Below are 21,531 nucleotides of genomic sequence, written 5' to 3' on the forward strand. Positions count from 1 at the left end.
AAGTATTATTGAGTTGAATCGATATGCTGAAAGTTGAAAATAATAATAATAATAATAATAATAGACAATCGATGAAAAATTCTATACTTTTAAGTTTTTATAATATAATTTTTATTAATTAAATTTTAATATTTTAAAATTATTTTGAATGCACTTATTTTTATATAAAATTATCACATTATTATCATACTATATTACCAAAATTTAGAGTTACCTATGTTATTGGAGGCTAATAAAATTTGTTAAGTCAACCTTCTACTCCGTTAATTGTAAATTACTTTTTTATATTATTATTATTTTTAAATTTTTATTTATAATTTCAAAATAATAATTTATTTTGATTTTATTAAAATAATTTTTTACCGACTTTTTTAACATATATGTTATATTTATGATCTAGCATCATCTTAAAACTATTGTTAAAAAAAATAATATTATTAAATATATTACTCATGAAATATTAAAAATTAATTTAAAATAATATTTAACATAATTTATTTTAAAAATATAGACTAATAAAATAATTTTTTTAAGATGTTTTTTCTAAACTGCTTTTTTACCCTTAAGAATGATGGCAATCAGATTTTTTTATAAGGTTTTCCCTTACTTCAGGTGTTTGCAAACTGGACATGGATGAGAAAGTTTATTTTCTCTCTCTCCTAGCTCATTTTTATATTACATGTGCTAATTGTAATCTGCCTCGTGTTTTTTGCTGTTTTCTGTAAGGCTTTGTTTAAGTTTACTTCGTTTCTCCCTAGATCTTCAATGTGTCCTCCATAGCCTTTGACAATTGATTCCTCTAGAAACAAGAAGCGACACAGGATCAGATGTGTACCGGATTTGAAGACGGATCAGTCTAGTCAGATATCTAGTTAGAGTTTTGTTTATTTTGGACTTTTATGTTTGGCTTTAGAGACTTCCAAATGTTTTTGGCCCTCTGAGTGGGCTGTATTATTTTTATCTTCTGCTTGAATTTTCCATTATTATTATTATAATTTCAAAATTACAACTATTTTATCTCCATAATTATTTATAAAAAAATAATTAATTATTTACATGAATCTATAATATAAAATTATAATGGCACCTAATAAAACGTCATGCATTTAAATTCATCTGTTTTATTGATTCAAAAAAAAATTCATCTGTTTTATGAAAAATATTTTTTTAAAAAATATTTTTTATATTTTCTGATCTTAAGATTCAGAAAATTTAATAAATAGAAAATAGTTTCTAGATAAAAAAAATAAATCATTTTTAAAAAATGACTTCTAGAAGACAAGTTATTTTTTACCCACCAAAACTTTATTAAAATATATAAAATTTTTAATAAATTTTATTTTTTAAATAATTTTATTTTTAAAATTAAAATTAAATAAAAAAATAAATTATCTTATTGAAAAATATTTTTTATAAAAATTTCTTTCTAAATATAAATTCTTTTTTATAAATAAATGGAGATTTACCATAAGATTTATATAGATTTGGTGTAAATAGTTCGGATAAAATTATCCAACTGTAGAGGTGAAAGAATCACGGAATGGAGCAGTGGACCCCAAGCTTTTGGATTACAACGAATGTCACCACGATGCAACCATTTATAATAAAAGTAAGAAAGGCTCAAAAATCAGGTAACATGTGTGGACTTGACGATTCCCCCTCTTGCTGCAACTTGGAATATTTCTTTTTTTTTACTCTTTTTTTTTTTTTTCCTGCTGATATAAATGCGATGCCTGCATTCTTCAACTCGTCAACTCATTTCTCTTGCCTACCTAAATTTTCAAGATTTGCACTACTGCTTCCACAACTCTCATGGACTCTAGAAATGAGTCATCTGAGACTTTAAGGTGCTCTTTCCCTCTCCTTCTCTCTCTCTCTCATTTCTTGGCACACAGTTTTATCTCACATCAATTAGATATGTAGGTAATGTGAACTTAAAAGTAAATTTTTCTCTAAATTAGCTAGATTTTGGAGATAAATTAGGCCGGTTCGATTTTTTTATCATACTATAAAAGTTTTCAAATTTCATACTCTAACATATTAAAATTTTTCAGTATCGATTGGAGATTCTGATACTAAGTTAAATTTAATTAAGGAAAAAAGTATTTAAAACTTTATAAAAAAGACATTATCTTACCATAAATCGATGTGGGATTAAACAAAGATGAGTTATATTATAAGAATAGCTCTTTCTATTTGAAATATTATACTGCAACCGGTGAAAAATTTCACCACGGATGAGGGTTCTCGACATGCATGCATGATCCCAATGATGCTATATGTATAGTGCATGACTATAATAGTACCACATGCAGGAACAAGTGTGCAGCTTGCTTCAGACAATTCAACAGAATGGAGCACTTAGTGGAGCACATGAGAATCTCCTATCATTCTGTTCATGAACCCATGTGTGGAATCTGTAAGAAACACTGCAGATCCTTTGAATCCTTAAGGGAACATCTTATAGGTAAACTTCAATCATAAATTCTCCTCACTCGTATAATCTCCAGTTTTCTCTCATTACAAGGGTTTTTAATATCAAGGGTCTAATTTGTTAATTTCTACAGGGCCACTGCCTAAACAAGAATGCAAAAATATCTTCAGTATCCGAGGATGTAAATTTTGCTTGAACATCTTTGATAGCTACAGTTCTCGCATGATTCATCAAGAAAGATGCCAGCTATCAAATCTTAGTACTGTATGAATCATCTTCACCCTTGTGAATTATTGTTATTACACTTCCATATTAATTAATGATGAAACCCCTTTTGCTAATTTCCCTAATTGGTTTTGTTGTTTTTTTGTAGGGACTAATTGCTCGCATGTCTAGTTTAGGACTGCGAGACCACCTCATGATCGACAATGGCTACGCAGTAGGTAATCAAGTAGTTGCTCTGGCATGCAAAATGGTAGGAGGAGGCAGTGATGGCTCTCTAGACCTTTGTGGAAGGGTTTGCCTCATTGATGAGAATGAAAATATTATCTTCCACACTTATGTCAAACCACCAATTCCAGTGACCAATTACAGGTATTGATTTTAACTTAGTCATGTTAGAGTCATCTTTGCACTTATAAACTTTCGAATTTAAGTCTCAATCGGAGCTAAATAAAAAAAAAAAAAAAAAAAAGAAAATTATCAAGAGTCTTTGATCGATTCTTGCAAAACTTTGCAGGTATGAAAGCACAGGGATTCGGCCCGAGTACCTGAGGGATGCAATGCCATTGAAGATGGTTCAATCTAAGATTCAGAACTTCCTTTGCAATGGTGAACCAATGTGGAAAATTCGACCCAGGGGAGGAAAAGCAAGGATTCTTGTTGGTCATGGTTTGGACCATGATCTTGACCGTCTTCAACTAGAATATCCAGCTGTAATGATCAGGTAATAAAGGTCCTCCCGACAGCTAAAAGTTTCACCCTGTTTCCTTATAGCTCTCTCCCTAGCAATTATAAAGTAAAGCGGTTATATCAAGTAGGATTAACTATACAGTACAAATTAAAGATAGACAACTATATAAATATAACCTAGTATAAATGAGTAAACCCTAATAATTTTTTTTCAAAAAAAAAAACTATTTTTATATAATTATTTATTTGTTATTGACTTATTATACTATATAGACAATTTTATATGATATAATGGCTTTTACGGTATAATTTTTTCTCACTCTTCTTTTTTTTGAATTGTTTTGAGAAACCCGTTAATATAAAAGCACCTTGGATGGATTCCATTACAGGGATACAGCAAAATATCCTCCATTGATGAAAACAAGCAAGCTCAGCAACTCACTCAAATACCTAACTCAGGCCTATCTTGGGTATGTATTATCTTTTTTTTTTTTTCCCTTCTACATGTTTAGTGTGCCTAAAAGTTTTTAACGCACAGATATGACATTCAAACTGGCATACAAGATCCATATGAGGATTGTGTTGCAACAATGAGACTTTACATGAGAATGAGATATCAGCGACATGCAGTAGAAGCTTACCCATTTGCTTCAGACCCACAAAATCGAAACAATTTTGCTTCATGGAGGCAAGCTGAGCTTGAAAGGGTGAGCCCAGAAGAATTGCTTGCAATATCAAGGTCTGATTACTATTGTTGGTGCTTGGATTCTTAGAGGAAATGGATGTTAATTCCTACAGGAACCAACTTAATTCATCAACACACATGATTTATGTACGTGTGTTGACCATTGGAAACAAGGACTTGAGAACTATCCAATACTTAAGATAGCTAGGAAGAATAATTAATAAGTTGGAGATATATGATGTATGTGTTTCCATTAGCTACTTAGTACTTACAGTGTAGTAGTGTCATTTAAAACTAAATTTATATAAGCTGCTTAAAAATAAATGGAATCCAACTTATTTATTGGCTGAATTCATGTGATTTTTCCATTTCAATCTGTACCTAGCTAGCCTGGTTTAGTTCATGATTCTTAATTCCTTATTTGTGAGAGGAAGAATAATGGGATATGCCTTATTACAGTAACGCTACACAATAGGTAAAGAAAGTTTGAGACGTGGGTTTTGGCATACTTAATTATACAGCTGAGGAAATTAGGGTTTTGTTGGGATAATTATTGGAGTCCACTGCTAATAAAATAGGTTTAAGACATGCCCTATATAATAAGATAATAGTAACGTTTTAAAAATTATTTTATCTGTTTTCATTAGTATGATACAAGACAATAATTTATATATATTTTTATATTAAAATTAAAAAAAACAGTTAAAATTATAATTTTATTAAATATAAATAAACTATTTATTTAAAATATATTATTATATGCAATGAAATTTAATTTTATTTATAATAATTTTAAATTTTTATTATTAAGGTAACAAATTTAAACGGTTGCCTTAGTGGTGGTTTTGCTGGCTTTTGTTTACTGTTGTTGAGTTTTGTAAGGGTGATTTGAGTCGTCTAGGGTACTATTCTGTCCCAGCTAGAATAGTACCATTAGCTGTATCTTTGAGAATATTCAATGGTAGATCTTGAAATCAATTTTTCCTAATTCTTTGTGCAATGAAATATTTTTACAAAAAAATAATAATTTTATAATTATTGATATGATATTGGAGCATGAACTTTAAAAATATAATTGCGAGTATTTTCATGAATATGTTTAATTTTATTAATATAATATTAATTAAATTTAAATAAAATATTCATATAATTAAATAATTAAATTAAAAAATTTTAAATAACAATAAATTTGTAATTAAAAAAACATAGTAGAAATAGTTTAGAAGGTATTAATATTCCTCCTCTTTCCACATTTATATATATATATATATATATATATAATTTATTCTTTAATTTTTATATAAAAAAATTAGTTAGCAGGTCAACCTTTTTGTTATTAAGTTTTGACCACTGATCTTTACAAATATATAATTATTCAACATTTAAATTTTATAAATTATAACTATTTAACACTTAAACTTCATAAAATATAACTATTTAATCCTGAAAATTTTATATAATGTACAAAGACATTATTATTCTCGTCCCTCAAATTTAATTCTAAAAAGCAAAATTATGCAACAGATTTTTTTTTAAAAAAAAGAAAGTTTCTTTATTTAGTTTAAAAGATATGAAAATAGACAGTCTGGATAGATAATTATTCCAAATTTAATGACTTCTATTGCTTAATTTTGATACGCCTCTATGTCAAAAACAACTTCAACAACTAATCACGTACTTTAATAGAAATTTGTTGCCAATTAATAACTCTATAAAAATGAATTATTGAATTATCCTAAAGCAAGCCTAGCTTCTCCCAATCACAAAGGTTGAAAAGGAGAAGTTTAAAGGCTTCAAAAACATGAAAGGAAATAAAATTAGCACAGCAATCCTGATTGTGATGTTGATTTATTCCATCGGAGTTGCAGAAGCTTGGCTTTGGAATTTTTATGGGAGCAGAAGAGGCAAAGTTGACAAGTCTTGTTTTAAAGTTTGCTATAAACAGTGCATGTCCCACAGATCCTCCAATTCTCGTCATTGCAAAGTTCAATGCAAACCAGTATGTCGAAATGTAGGTTATATAAATGGCATACTAAAATCAAAACCAGAGCATGGCAAGGCAAATTTACCACAGTTGGACCACAATGAAGAATTACCACCGGTGGAAGGCGCCATACAATCGCCACCACAACCACGACGGCCATAACCACTTTAATTCTTCCAAGAATTTATATAAAAGGTTTATTGGAATTATTATATAAATACTTATTGCAAATGTATTTATCCGATTTGTGGAAATGCATAACTTTAAACTTGCTCGGGAAGGTGATTTAATTTTGGTGTGATTAAGCTGGTTCCAAAAACATATATTTCTTTAATTTCTTTAATTATTACCCCATTTGACCACCATCAACCTATCTACTGTGATAATTAATCTATAAAATAATTAAAAAAATATAAAATTAATATAATTCGCCATAAACTTATTCTACTATAAAAAAAATAATTACAATCACTAATTATTTTTTTTCTCTTAAAAAATTACTCCCATTACCTATCACTCATAATTTAGCCTTACCATATACAATTCGCTAGACAAAATACAAATATTTTATCAACCACCCTGCCTTTTTTTACATATATAAAGAAAACCTTATTATATTAAAAACTTAACATGGCAAGACAAACTACATTCCTCACGAACCAAAGGAAAGATCTTCCAACTTAAGTAAAGCCATGCTAATACAAAAACATGGAAAAGAATAAAGTAAAAATCAACAAACAGGTTCAAGCCAATACAACCCCTACCAACAATCAAACAAAACAAAAGCAAGACCGAAACCGCCTAAGCCAAAAGAAAAAAGCAACCCAAACAAAACAAGAAAAAACCTTGCTACAAATTTTCTTTGCCAAAAAACCATACTTAGCTACTCTTAAAAGTGAGTATCATCTCGCTGTAAGACCTTCTCTGATGTATCTTGTATAAATATTGATAACCTTCGGGTCTTTCATCCCATTGGGTTGAGTCAAAACTCACAAAAGCAGATCGGACCTTGAGCTCGGAACGCCCCTAAGCATGTCTATCCAGCGGTTTCGACCCAGAATCTAGCATGAATGACAGACCTAATCGTCTGCGAGCCCAAGCCCAGTAAGAAGGAGGCCGGCCTGAGAAGGGGACATGGGGAGAAATAAGCAAGTCTCGTCCCTTCGCAGCCTTATTCGCATGCGCACTGGAAAAAATTAAATAGCCGCCTGACATAGGTATAGCGACTGACAGTATGAGCCTGCTTGACAGAAACAGATGTCACTATAGCAGAGAGACCATTAGGCGCCACTAGCAAGCAAGAAGAAAAGAATAAAAAGAGAGAATGACTCAAGTTTACACATAATAAAATCTTATTCTCCGTTTCTTGAAGAGGAGATATATGGGGGTTTTCATTCACTGGATCAGAAGACAAAACTTTATTTCTTCTTTTATATCACTGCTTGTGGCCTCGAAATGTTCAGGGGAAGCATGCTTACCTTTGTGAGCCTTATGGACTTTTGTCTTCCCTTCAGACCCTATTTTTGGATAAAAATCACATAAGTCGCCTATGGGCCGGGACTTGCCTCTTTTCTTGATAAGGCTGTTTACTTTATAAAATGAGAGGGGAACATTGTTGTCCAAGCTTTGATTGGGTCCAAAATCATCTGCCAAGGACTCTTCCTCATGGAAAGGGTCTTCAAGTAGAGGCGCAGTAACTCCAAACTGTTCCATAGCAAGGCATGCATTTGAAAAGCATTGTTCCATAATAGGATTGGCTTTCCTCCAGCTGTACAGGGACGTTGTTCATGACATTAAGGGTAGGATCAGGTTCCAAAAGTGGTCTGAGTGGACGATTGGAGTGATTGCTGCGTCTCGAGGAGAAAAAGATTGTTGGTTTGAACCGCCTGGAGAACTTTTGGAAGTAAAAATGTTGGAGCTTCCATGTAAGCGAGCTATCAAGTTTGAGTGGTCTTGGGTGCCAATCACCTTAGACTGATCCTCACTATTACCAGAACCATTTTCTGAAGAAGAAGACGAGAGACCTGATTTTGCATGGAACCATAATGATAATTAACACCCTATTAACTACAAACAAACTAAAAATATAGTAATTCAATCATAGGTATTTCAAATGGTCAAATCGTTAATTTATTTTACCGACTACTTTTTTTCATAATTTAATTGATAAATTTTGTTGTTATTTTTTACTTTTCTTATAATTCATTAAAATTTTCGACGACCAGAATATGAAAGCGCTATAACCCACCTCTTCAGAATAAATTTTGTTAAAAAACAAAGATTATCTATAAGAACTTAAATTCTTGCAAAGTCCATGTGAGTGTAGAAAGATCTAAGCCACAAAGTAACTCAATTTGTTGTTGAACCACTTGAAAGAAAATGAAGAGACCATATGTGGATAGGTATACCAAATAATTTAATCCAGGTTAACATTTTATCTTGAGCAAAAACATTAATATAGAGTTTAATGTCATAAAACCAACGCTGCAGTGAGTCTTGTTACGAGTAGAAAGATCTAAAGCCACAAAGTATCCCAATTTGTTGCTGAACCACTTGAAAAAAAATAAATTGTATATTTATTTATTCTCACAAAGTAAGTTAATTTATTGCTGAACCACTTAAAAAAAATATTAATATAGGGTATTATAATTCAATCACTTATATTTATTTTCACATTCTTATGTTTTCGATGTGATATTCTTAATAATGTACAAACTCTAACACTTAGTATATTCCTAAAATCTTTTATTCAAGTATGAATCTCTTTTATATTGGAGTTGTTAAATTTGATATATTTGAATAGAAGTCTTGTAGTGACAGCTTTCACAGAAAAAGTTATAGGATGTATAATAAATAATTTTATTAGAAATGCTATAAGAGAATTTATTGTAAATGTATTTATTAGATTTGCGGGAAGTGCATCTTTATCTCGGGGTGGAGATTTAAATTTGGTGTGCTTAAGTTGGTTCTAAAAAATTGTATTCAAGGATAATTTTTACTTAAATATATTTTGTTAAGTTTGTTTTTTCTTTCTTTTTTTTTCCAAGATAAATTGCATGGCATAAAAGGCTCAAGGCCTAAAGTACAAAGAAGTCCATACAACAAACACAAAATGGCTAAGGCCCATAACGGATAGGAGAAATCGGATGAAGCCCATAATGGAATCCTAGAACCAACAAACCTTAACCGGACCTACATGACCCGTAACCAGACTCAATCAAAGAAAAATAACGCTGCATCCTGAAACAGTCGTCTCTGGTCATCCTTGTTCTTGACTAAATGGAAAAAGTTCACTTCCAAAACAATAGTCGAAGCCATAACCATCCTACTGAAGCACAAGAAGTAAAGCAAATCAACAAAAGAAAAGGCCTTCAGAAAATAGAAAGAGTCGCAATGATGAATAAAAATACAAGCACTGCCAAAAACTAGAAAGAGAGAATAAAACTTTGATACTACAGAAAGGGAAGATAATGAGATTCCACGATCGCACTGAAGACTCCATTGCCAGAACCAAAGATCTAGCCTCCAGAAATCAAAAAGACAAAGCCGGCGAAAGAACCAGGGAAGAGATCTCGTGAGCCACCGACTTCTCTAATCATCGTTCTTAAATTTGAAGCCCAAATTTGGAGAGAAAAAAAGAAAAAAAAAAAAAGAAACCAACACGACAAAAGGCAGATCCAAGAAAGCCCCTCACTTAAAAGCCAAAATGCTGGAAAAAATAGAATCAAAAAATTAAAACTATTAACAACCCTCACCGGAAGGGAGGTAGCCAAAAACCCACTTGAAGCAATTTTTTTTTTCTTTTTTTTTTAGGACTGTCAACCAGATCACTGCCTCATCCAATTTGAAAAATTAAGCAATATTAATTTTCTAATTTTTTAACTTTTAAGTTATTTATCTTTTCATGAAAAAAAAAAAGCCATCTGATTTAATTTCAGTATTTAAATATTTATTTATTTAAAAAAATAATTTATATGTAAACCTACTATAATAATTAATTAATATACTAATTAATAAACGAAAAGAAAAGTTAAATGTTAGTAGCAAATTCATATTTATATTATAAGTTTTTCTTGAATAATAAAATTAAGACTTTAATAATTTTTATTAATAAAATAAAAAAATAAAAAATTTAACGGTAAATTATAGTATAATTTTTTTAAATTTTTATTTTTTTAAATTAATAAAATAGTCTTTTAAAATAAATATTAAATTGTATTCTAATAATATTCTTATTTACCATTACTAAATTCAACATGTCCCCTTTTATCAGTTATCTTATTTCCTTTTTCAATAAATAGAGAATTTTGAAAAATTTTCAAATTAAATTTTACATATCCTAAGAATTTCCTTGAAACATAACTGCTTATAAAAATAATACTGAAATAACCAAAAGAAACTTCAATTTTTAAATAACAAAAAGGGAAAATCACATTGATATCTTTTCATATTTATGAATGAATGAATTACTATTAAATCTGAAAAATTATTAATTTGTGATTGTTTTAAAATTATTTAATTAAAATATTTTTATATTTTATAAAATTTAATTCTTTAGTCTTTCTATTAAAACGTACCTTAACCTTCTTAAATATTTATATTATTTAATTTTTATAATTTTAATTATTCTTTTTATTTAATTCACATAATTTTAAATATCTAAACTATTCAATCTCTGATCAAGGTTAGAAATAAAATAATTAACAATTTATTTGATATTACTAAATAGTTTTATTTTACAAAATACAGAAATTTTTTAATTTAATAATTTCAAAACAGAAATAAATGAGTAAATTTTTTTAAAATATAAAGATCTAATAGTAATTTTCCTTATTAATTAATTTATTTTATTTGTGTCCTTGTCATGGGATTGGATACACAACCACTTTTCCAATAGCTCTTGCAGTTTGAAGATGTGAAAAAGCTTCCTCAGCTTGAGAAAATGGGAATGGGGCTTTAGGATCAAGAACTGGCTTCAGCTTTCCAGATTCCAAGTATGGATTTAATTTGTCCAACACTTCACCATCAGAAGTTTCTATAAATAAAAATGCTGGTGGAGGAGGATTCATTGGCCCTACTATTTCCACCACACTTCCACCTTCTTTCACTGCCTTCACTGCCCTTTCACACTCCCCTGTTTTCCATTTTTCCATCATCAAGCGTTAGTCCATGAAACTCATAGAATTCATTATAATCACAGCTATAACGAATAGATTGTATTGTAAAATTTCTCAAGCGGAAAATTAGAACCATTCTTGAATGTTTTAATACATATCCTTCCAAGTTTAGCAATAATTCATCTATTCTAAAACAAATATAAATAAATAACAAAATTTTAAGTATTCCTTGTGATTAAATAAACCCTTTTGAAAAAGAGTAAAGAATTTAGAATCATACCAGCAGCATCATACACTACATCAAACTTCTCTGGGAGGTGTTCATATTTTTCCTTGGTGTAATCTATGGCTAAATCCACTCCCAAGCTTTTCAACAACTCCAATTTTCCACTACTAGCAGTTGCAGCCACTCTAGATGCACCAAACACATGCTTTGCCACCTATCTCAAGCATAAAAGAAAATTACAAATCCAATGCAAGTAATACCTTAATGAAGAAAAGAAAAGAAAATATATTACCTGGATTGTTAGGGTTCCAACTCCACCAGCACCTCCCAAGACAAGAAGAGATTTACCAGGAGAAAACCCAGCTTTTTCAAGTCCTTCATAAGCAGTCTCAATGGCTAAAGGTAACCCAGAAGCTTCAACAAAACTCAGATTCTTGGGTTTAAGAGACAGCAGCTTCTCTTCAACAGCAGTGTATTCAGCCAAAGTCCCAAATTGTTTTGGGTAATTCAGAGGATGCTCATTAATATTACCATACACTTCATCTCCTATCTTAAACTTCTTCACTTGGTTTCCCACTTTCACCACAACACCAGCAACATCATACCCTGGAACAGTCTGCAAAGAAAAACAGAGCACAACAGAGACTAAAAAAAATATTTGAGAGAATCCCAAATCAAAGAAGGAAGAGAGAAGAGTTTTTCTCACAGGATGAGGAGAATCAGTAACTTTGAACCAGCCAAGAATTCTCTTAGAATCAACAGGATTAAGGGCTGCGGCCACGACCTTGATAAGGACCTGATCTTCTTTCACTTGAGGAACCTCAACTTCTGAGTCGAATCTTAAGACGTTTTCTGAATTCCCATATTCATTGTAAAGCCAAGCCTTCATTTTTGAGGGGATAGAGTCCGCCATTTTAGAATTGAAAACAGAGATTTTATTGCTCTGAATGGAGCAGTGTGTATCGGACTATATAATGCTAATAGGAACTGAAAAAGAAGGGCAATTTTACCCGCGCTGCTTGCTAGTAATTCATAAAAATTCATAGAATTTTCGATTGGGTGTTTATATAATTTCTTATACGTGAATTAAATTTAAAAAAAAATCTTTATTTTATAGGTTAGGAAAATATTTATAAGCTTTTATAATTCTATATAGTAAAAAAAAATTAATTTAATCCAAATAAGAAAAGTCAATCAAAATATTTGAGATTCCATCGGTTCGTTTAAAATTCAAATAAAAAAATTCTTTTATATAAAAAAAAATTGAGTGATTTTTTATAAAATAAAACTAAGTTTAATGATGATGAAATGAATATTAAAATTCAATGATCACTTAGCCGGAAAAAAACAATAATAATGATGGGAGTAGTTGGGCTGGGGCGTACTTGAACAGCGTTCTGTTCTCCCAGGATGTATGAAGAGAGTTTTGTGTCTAAGTTCATAGGGAAGTTGCGAGAAGTAGGTACACGTTTCTTTAGAAAATTACTGTTTAGTTTTAGTATACCTAGCCATTTAATTTTTTTTTAATATAATAATTAACTTTTATTCTTTCAACTATTAATTGATATTAATAATTGTGATTTTAAAATTATAGAATTTAATTAAAATAAAAATGTTTATTATTAACAAATTAAATAAATATTTAATCTGATTTGATTAGGGGTGTAAATAAACCAAACCATTCGTGAGCTATTTGAGATTCGATTCGATAAAATCTCGACCGAGCTCGATTCGATTTCTAAACGAGACAAACTCGAGTTTAATTTTTAGTCTCATTTGGTAAATGAGCCAAACTTGAACTCTATATTATTTGGCTCATTAAATCTCGTGAACTCGACTCGTTTCTGAGTTTTTGCTAAACGAGCCAAACTTGAGCTTCTTAATATTCGATTCGAGTTTGATATGAGTAAAGCTCGAATTCAGCTCGAACTCGAAAAAATTTTAACAAATCAAGTTTAAACTCTTCAAAACTCGGCTCGGTTCGGTTCGTTTACACGATTTGATTCAATAGTTAATTACGTATGATATACTTAGTAAATTCATAATTGAATATTTATATTCTTCATTTCTTATTAAAAATAAATTATATAACAAAAAATTAAATAATTAATAATTTAAAGATATAAATTAATTGTAAAATTATTAGATATCTTTTTTTTTCTTCTCTCAATGATTAGTTAATTTTTTTTTTGTTTTTTATCATTCTTTTATTTCTTTAAGATTAGTGATAAATTTTTTTTTTCGGTTACGTTGAGCAACTTTTTGTCTCTTCTTAGCAGACTTGCTCTTTTTGTCACTTTTGTATATATTTTTATTTTTATGTGTTTTGTGCAATAAGAGAAAAAATTCTTTCTACTATTTTGCTATCTCTCTTATTTTTAGTCGCATAATACTTTTAATCTCTCGTAGTCTTAATATGATATTAGAATTATAGGTTTTTTGAATTTTTTTTTATTAACGATGGCAAATAAAGAAAAAATAGTTAATATATAGACTAATCAAGCTCGAACTCCAACTGGAGAGAGAGCAGTAATGTTAAGCCCAGATGATCCTTTATTTCTGCAAGGATCAGATAATCCTAGAATGACACTGGTTATAATAACACTTACTGATAATAATTACTTGATTTGGAATAGGTCTAATAGACGAGCGTTGGTTGCCAAAAACAAATTGGATTTTATCACTGGTGTTATGATTGAACCCAAAAATGAACCAAACAAGAGAAAATAGAGAAGAGTTAATGAAATGGTATCTTCCTGCATAATTAGTTTAATGTCCAAGGAGATTGCAGAGACCTTTATCTACTCAACTTCAGCAAGAAGATTGTGGCTAGATCTAGAGGAGCAATTTGGTGAAAGTAATGGGCCACAAATTTACTAGATACGAAGGCAAATTTCCTCAATGGAGCAAGGTAACTCAATTGCTTATTATAGCAAACTTAAAAAACTGTGGGAAGAATTAAATGTTCTTCAACCAATGCCTCAATGCACATGTGGAGTTATGTGTGCTTCTACTTGTGATGTTTCAAATGAGATCGTTGAAATAATGTCACAAACTAAACTTATTCAATTTCTCGTGGGTCTGAATGAGTGTTATGACCATGTCAAAAACCAGATCTTAGTTCTTGATCTATTACCATATGTTAATAAGGTTTACTCAATGATTTTGAGGGTTGAAAAACAAAAAAATGTGCAGTTAAACTTTACATAGAATTCAGATAGCAGTGTCATGATGGTAAAAGGCCTGATTGGTCAAGTGGGTATAAGGGATTTGGCTCAAAGAAGAAAGATAAGAAAGAAGATAGACTATGTGAATATTGCAAGGCAGGGGTACATACCAAGGATACATGTTTTAAGCTACATGGATATCCATATTGGTATAAACAGTTAAGGACAAGACAACAATTGGAAAAGGGCAAGGCAATATCGTAGGCAACTTTGTTGAAGAATACATAGTTGATGAGATGAAAGAAAGTGTGCATCAGTGTTCACCTGCCATTACAAAGCTGATTCGGTAGAAAATCAACAAAATTTTGAAGAGAAAGCAGATGATTACTTCGGAGAAGGTCAACTTTGCTCAGATTTTTGACTTTGCAGGTAGCTCTATCACAAAACCTAAACAAAATAACTTTGTGAGTTGTTTGATAATAGATACAGATGCAACTAATCACATATGTACTTTCAGAAATATGTTTACAACCTTAAAACCATTAACCAAAAAATTCATTGTTTATTTATATGATAATGCAACCAAACTGATTGAGCTGCATGGAGATATAAGGCTTCATGATTCGTTAATTCTTAGAGATGTGTTATACATTCTTAGCTTTAAGCATAATTTACAGTTAGTTGATAGATTGGTACAGAAAAATTACCTGAAGTGTACTGTTTACCCTGAGTTGTGTGTTTTCAGGACCTGAAGACTAAAAAGGTTCTTAGAGTGGGGAAGTTGAAGGAGAATTTATATATAATTGATTCTAGTTCATATAGGAGTGATATTATACATAGACGCAGCAGTTTACTTGCTTTGAGTAGTAGCTCTATTGATGTCAGTTTTATAAATAAGATTTTTGATGTAAGCTTACATACTTGGCATCAGAGATTAGGACATCCTTCTCATATTGTTCTTGAACATTTGCCCTTTATGAATGCAATTGATATTTCTATTAATTGTGAAGTTTGTTCTCTTGCCAAGTAGAGTAGATTATCTTTTTCTGATAGCAACAGTAAGATTTTTGAAATTTTTGAATTAATTCATATTGATCTATGGATCCTACAAGTATGCTAGTATGACAGGGGCTCATTATTTCTTATTTTTAATAGATGATTATAGCAAATATAACTAGGTTTTCCTGATGAAAAGTAAATTGCAGACTGCTTCAATATTGAAAAACTTCATGTTATGATAAAGAATCATTTTGAGAAATCTATAAAGTATATTAGATTAGATAATGGTCTGGAATTTATAGGAGAGAACCTGAGAGATAATCAATCTTCCACCTGCTAAGAAACCCATAGATTGCAAATGGGTTTATAAAGTGAAAGCAAATGGATCCATTGACAGATTCAAGGTAAGGTTAGTAATAAAAGGCTATAACCAAGTTGAAGGTATTGACTTTCATAACAGTTTCTCCTGTGTTGCTAAGGTAGTCACCGTTAGATTATTTTTTTCCAATATTGTTATAAAATGTTGGTATCTTCATCAACTAGACATAAATAATGACATTTTACATAGGCATTTAGATGCAGAGATTTACATAAAATTACCAAAAGGTTATGATAGAGCTAAATCTGGGCAAGTAAGCAAACTAAAAAAGAATTATATGGGCTTAGACAAGCTTCCAAACAAAGGAATACATAACTTACTAATCAGCTGCAGAAATATGGGTTTAAACAATCATGCCATGATAATTTTTTATTTATAATGTCCAAACACAATGTCTTCTTGGCTTTGCTCGTTTATGTAGATGATGTACTGCCCACAGGCAATTCATAGGAAGAGATTATAAAGATAAAGAGTTTTTTGAATGGAAAATTCACTATAAAGGACATGCAGCAGGCCAAATACTTCTTGGGTTTGGAAATAATAAAGTTTGCAACTGGTTTGTATGTCAACCAAAGAAAATATGCTTTGGATTTGATCAATGATGCAGGTTTAATGGGTGCAAACCAATTGCAACTCCCTTGATGAAAGGTCATAAGTTACATGAAGATGATGGCTCTAAGTTAAAAGATCTTCATACTTACAGAAGGTTAGTACGCAGACTGTTGTATTTGGAATACACCAGGCCAGATACTACTCATGCAATTCAGCAGCTATGCTAGTATGTTCATGATCCTGGATATCATCATCGGAAGAATGCTCTTCATGTTCTAAGATACTTGAAAGGAAGACCTTTCCTTGTCGCTCTACTTTCCAACAGATAACAACATGAAAGTAGAAGCCTTCTGCGACTTAAACTGGGCTTTATGTGTTGATAGCAGAAAGTCATCAACTAGTTTTTGTATTTTTCTAGGAAATTCAATTATTAGCTGGAAAATAAAAAAGCAAACTATAATTTCAAGATCAATAGCTAAAGTAAAATATTGATCCATGGGCTCAACAGTTTGTGAACTACAATGAATTAGTTATATTCTACAAGATTTTAAGATACCAATCATTGTCCTTATAACTTTGCACTATAATAATCAAGCAACCCTACATATCACAACTAATCCGGTCTTTCACGAAAGGATTAAGCATTTGGATATTGACTGTTACATTGTGAGAGAGCAATACAAAAAGTGTTTTATTTCTCCCCAGAAAATATCTTCCAATAATTAAATAGTTGATTTATTCACAAAAGCTCTTAGTGCACCTATTTTTCAGTCTCTGGTTTTCAAGTTGAGCCTTCATGATTGTTACCAGGCCTAAACTTGAGGAGGAGATGTAACATTATTATTTAGCCTTCTTCTTCTCTCTGTGATTAGTTAGTCCCTTTTTTTTTTATCATTCTTTTATTCTTTTAAGATTAGCAGTAATTTTTTTTGTTATATTGAGTTATTTTTTGTCTTTTTTCAGCAGACATATCACTTCTGTATATATTTTTGCTTTTATGTACTCTGTGCAATAAGTGAAAAAACCCTTTCATATATTTTTTAAAAATAAATAAATTAAATAATTAATTACATTAATAATAAGAATCGAATAGGAAACATGAATTTTCAAAGAAAAAAAATGAAAATATGAAAATATACAAGGAACTACATCCAAATTAATTTTTCTATTTTTTATGGGGTTAAATAATTTTATTTTAATTTGTTCTCACTAAAAATATTTCATTCTTTCCTCTTAATTGTTCTACTTTTTTCTCAATAATTATAGGTGAAGTAGTATAAAAAGTAGAACAAATTACATTTGCCATGCAAATTAATATTTTTATTTTCTAAATCAACCTTTCATTCTTTCAAATATAGGTGAAGTAGTATTAAATGAGATATATACATTATAGTCCAAAAAATTAAATTAGACAAAATTCATTAACAAATATTAGCAATAATTAAACTAGCACACTAGATATTTGCCTCTCTTTTAAGTCTTTTAGAGTGAGAATTCTCTCTAAAAATTTTCCTTCTTCCTTAAGGCCAAATCCCTCCTTCTATCGTGTCCTACAGAAGGGATAGGGAAACCTCACTTCTCCTACTCAATTGTGGGTCTACCTCTACCCACAATCAGATGGAGTGCAAATCTACTTAAAGGGATATACCAGGCCATTGCGTTTGGGTGGAGATCCATTTTCGGGACATTCACAATACCCTCCCATTTGGCAACCTATGGTCCTTCACGAGTTCTGCCTACCACCAGCATGCATGGTCGTTACGCTTCTTATTTTGTTTTCTTCTCGAAGCTTCGGCCAACCAGAGCTGGATTTCTAGTGGTTACATCTACCCCTCCTTTGTAATATGTGGGGACCCCTTCTTTCAATCCTTTTATGAGATCACTAAAAGAAAGAGTTTTAAAACTTTTGTGTTTCTGTGTGAAATAGGTGCCTCTCTTCGCTCTGCTTCCTTTAGCTTGTCGTTAGAGGGCAATGAACACTAGCGACGCTGCTTTCCTTCTTGTTCTAAATGTCGGGTTATGCTGCGGGTCGAATCTAACCTATTTTCTTAGGGTTTGTCGGTCTAAAGAGATTTTTGGGCTTTGGAGTTTAGGTTTGTGCTATACTTGAGCTAGCTAGTTTTTTCTTGTTTTAACCTTTTTAGTTTTGGCCATGAATAGAACTTTGTTGGGCTAGCTTGTATATTTCAGCTTTAATGAAACTCTACCTTTGGAGGAAAATTAAAAATTAAAAAAAAAAAATAATAATAATAAAAGAAAACCAGCGCACTATCAATAATCAGACTATATTTAAGACTCTTGCGCCCTTCTGATTAGAACATGTATAGCAACCATATCCACTAGTGATGATAAACCAGCATTTTTCTGTACACATTTTGAAATATTTTCTGAGCATAAGGATAACTTGGCCCTATAAGACTCTTATTACAAATCATACTACGCCAACAATTATAAACTACATAGATTTAGGTGTAAAAAGTGTATGGCCAGATATTAGAGAGCATAAAGCAAAGGCTATAAATGCCAGGTAGGACAATACCACAGATGATCTTGCCATTGCTGGGAACTTGTCCTTACCCCAATTGGATTCCCATTCCTCAAATCTGAAAGTAGCTGATGATGATGATGATAAGAGCAGATATGTCAAAATCTGCAAATATTAAACAAAGAGCTCAAAGTTACTCAAACAATCAACACAATAAGCTGTTTAATCAAATAATGGCAGTGTAAATCCTTATTTGAAATTAAAAATTTTACAAGAATTCAATTTAATTCAATTTGTTTTCCATCAATTTTCTTATTTGGAATAAAAGAACTTTTTTCTTTTTCAACTTACAAAATTTTTATTTTCAAAGGAAATTATACATGATTTTGTTTCTTACAAAATGAACATGTCAAACCGAGGATAAAGTAATAAACGAGGGATAGGAATGGCTTCAGCATTACTGCAAAAAAAAAAGTACTCATGAGCTTCAGAACAGGACCATCTTGCGCTGTTCATTTCTCCACCAAACTCTCCTTTCACCTTCAGCACGGGTCATATTTGACACCCAGTCTCAGGAAGCGCAAATGCTTCAAATGAAAGAAAACAGAGCCTTTTGGCAAAGTTTTTACGCTACTCAATCTTTTCCCATAAGCCACAGTTCACCAGGTTCTCTCTTTACTTCTTTGCTACCTCATTATCCCTCTTCGCTACTTTCAGAACTTGTATCCTGTTAGAAACCATGTTTTTTTTTTTTATCAGAGTCAGGGGCCCCAGAGTTTCATTCTCTGGAATAAAATACCTTTTCCCCATTTAAGGATATAGACAAATGCCTGCAATCAAGAACATACTTTAATGTTCTAGTCAACGTATGTTCCTTCTATGTAGCTTCTGCTTTGTATCTTTAAGCACTAAAATTGCAAAGCTTGAAAGTTAAAGGCCGTAAAGTCGCATCCTAAGGACCTAAGCCACTTTTTAACTACCGCTTCCATAATCCAGGTTTAGCAGTGAATCAGTGAAAAGCAACTTTATTCCTCACTTTAGTTGCAGCAAATATTGCTTGCACATTAAGCATTTCGATCCCCCCGCTTCATTATTAAAATGGGTACACTCAAACATCAATGCAAGCCACAGAATCTGAGAGTAAAAGGCATCAGCGGTTCATCATACTGGGTAAAAGTTAGATATTGCTTTAAGAAAATAGTCCAAGAATCCCCAAGAACAATAGAAGAAGTGGGCCCAAAAATTTTATCCTAAGCAACTTCATGTGCGACAATGACCCACAAAGACTCAACATTCATTTAGCTAGTTGAGACTTTTTAGCAAACACGACATGAGCAAATGGATAGTTATCCACCGTCCATGGCCCCTAAGGGCACTATCCCCTTTAAGGATTATAGTGGTCCCTAAACTCTATAATTACTCCAATTGAAACCATTGCATACCCAAAAATTAGGGTGACGTCAATATGGCTCCTTAGGTTAGGTGTGGCAATTAATCAAATAATGACCCAAGGAAAAGGACTTGCCTGATCAAGAGAAAAATCCAGGTAGTACCGGAGCTGATTCTGGGAAACCAATTTCCCTGCGGCCAAAGAGTTGGCGAGATCGTACACTTGCAGGCCTGAGTACGCAAAACCCATCACATTCACTGACATACAGTACCTGAATCCACAAACCAAGAACCGCAAATCAAATCTAATGATAATTATTTCTGTTCATCTCTGTCACTTGTACAAGTTTCCTGAGAAAAGTGATTTAAATAATTCATCACTAAAATGGTGACAGACCTGAACTCCTTGTAGCGATGGAAAGAGTCAAGTGCCCAACCCTGATTTTTATCAGCAGCCATGATCGAGAACGAAGCTAAGCAAAACACCAACCCAAAAAACCTAAAACCCAGCAAAGTCTTTCTCTTTGTAACCTCCCTCTTTTTCCCTGAAATTGAGAAATTTGCTCGTCTCCTACTACTGCCACCGCGACCAACAACCCCATCTTCGACTGATTTAACGACCTCATCGTCTTGGGTTTCGGACCCAACTTTGGAAACCGGCACCGCAGCTGCTTCCGGGAGTGGAGGAGACGAAGGCTTTACGGGATTAACATCTGGCGATGATGAGAATACATAACTGTGAGAGATTTGATCTTCCGGCGGAGATTCGTACTTGGATTGATTGAGCTGTGCATGAGAGAATACATAGCCATGAGATAGGGAGGAATGATCCGAGGAACGAATAGGAGAATCAAAGCGTGAGGAAGGGAGTTTAGGAGGGGGTTTAGGTGGAGGTGAAGAAGAAGAAGAGTAGTGCATGGTGACTGGTAGTGGAATTGGGATGGGATGATTACGTTGTTTTTCTAGTTCTTGGAGCTGTGGTTCTTCTTCTTCTTCTTCTTCTTCTTCTTCTTCTGGTAGTTGATGATCATGATCATCTTCTTGGACATGGGAGTGCTGCTGCTGGTAATTTTCTTGGGTTTTCATGGATTCCTAGATTTACAGTGAATTATGAGAAAGATTTTGGGAAGGAGGGTACGATATTGAAGCACCAATCACGTAAGAGTTTAGTATTGAATAGAATATATAGAGACCTGACAGTA

General features: G+C 31.7%; 3 protein-coding genes across 4 annotated transcripts; 1 reads left to right on the forward strand and 2 right to left on the reverse strand.

Moving 5' to 3' along the window:
* The first annotated feature begins 1,726 nt into the window (after positions 1-1,726).
* LOC110605627 (RNA exonuclease 4) lies at positions 1,727-4,378 on the forward strand. The gene is made up of 7 exons (XM_021744259.2): positions 1,727-1,847; positions 2,316-2,467; positions 2,568-2,698; positions 2,808-3,028; positions 3,174-3,380; positions 3,736-3,816; positions 3,885-4,378. The coding sequence occupies exons 1-7, from the start codon at positions 1,813-1,815 to the stop codon at positions 4,117-4,119; spliced, it is 1,062 nt and encodes a 353-aa protein (XP_021599951.1). The 5' UTR covers positions 1,727-1,812; the 3' UTR covers positions 4,120-4,378.
* Positions 4,379-10,822: 6,444 nt separating this feature from the next.
* On the reverse strand, positions 10,823-12,381 carry LOC110605038 (2-methylene-furan-3-one reductase). The gene is made up of 4 exons (XM_021743333.2): positions 12,065-12,381; positions 11,651-11,974; positions 11,413-11,572; positions 10,823-11,149 (listed from the first exon to the last, which is right to left on the reverse strand). The coding sequence occupies exons 1-4, from the start codon at positions 12,269-12,271 to the stop codon at positions 10,878-10,880; spliced, it is 963 nt and encodes a 320-aa protein (XP_021599025.1). The 5' UTR covers positions 12,272-12,381; the 3' UTR covers positions 10,823-10,877.
* A 6,343-nt stretch (positions 12,382-18,724) lies between these two features.
* On the reverse strand, positions 18,725-21,531 carry LOC110605386 (CASP-like protein 4A1). Of its 2 annotated transcripts, none has more exons than XM_021743949.2 (3): positions 20,727-21,525; positions 20,466-20,601; positions 18,725-19,105 (listed from the first exon to the last, which is right to left on the reverse strand). In XM_021743949.2, the coding sequence occupies exons 1-3, from the start codon at positions 21,413-21,415 to the stop codon at positions 18,911-18,913; spliced, it is 1,020 nt and encodes a 339-aa protein (XP_021599641.1). In that variant the 5' UTR covers positions 21,416-21,525; the 3' UTR covers positions 18,725-18,910. The 2 variants fall into 2 exon arrangements, with proteins under 2 accessions (XP_021599641.1, XP_021599642.1); XM_021743950.2 differs by lacking the exon at positions 18,725-19,105 and adding an exon at positions 19,611-19,770 and having other exon boundaries at positions 20,727-21,531.

The sequence above is a fragment of the Manihot esculenta genome, chromosome 17 (genome assembly GCF_001659605.2).
Source record: "Manihot esculenta cultivar AM560-2 chromosome 17, M.esculenta_v8, whole genome shotgun sequence".
Lineage (NCBI taxonomy): Eukaryota > Viridiplantae > Streptophyta > Magnoliopsida > Malpighiales > Euphorbiaceae > Manihot > Manihot esculenta.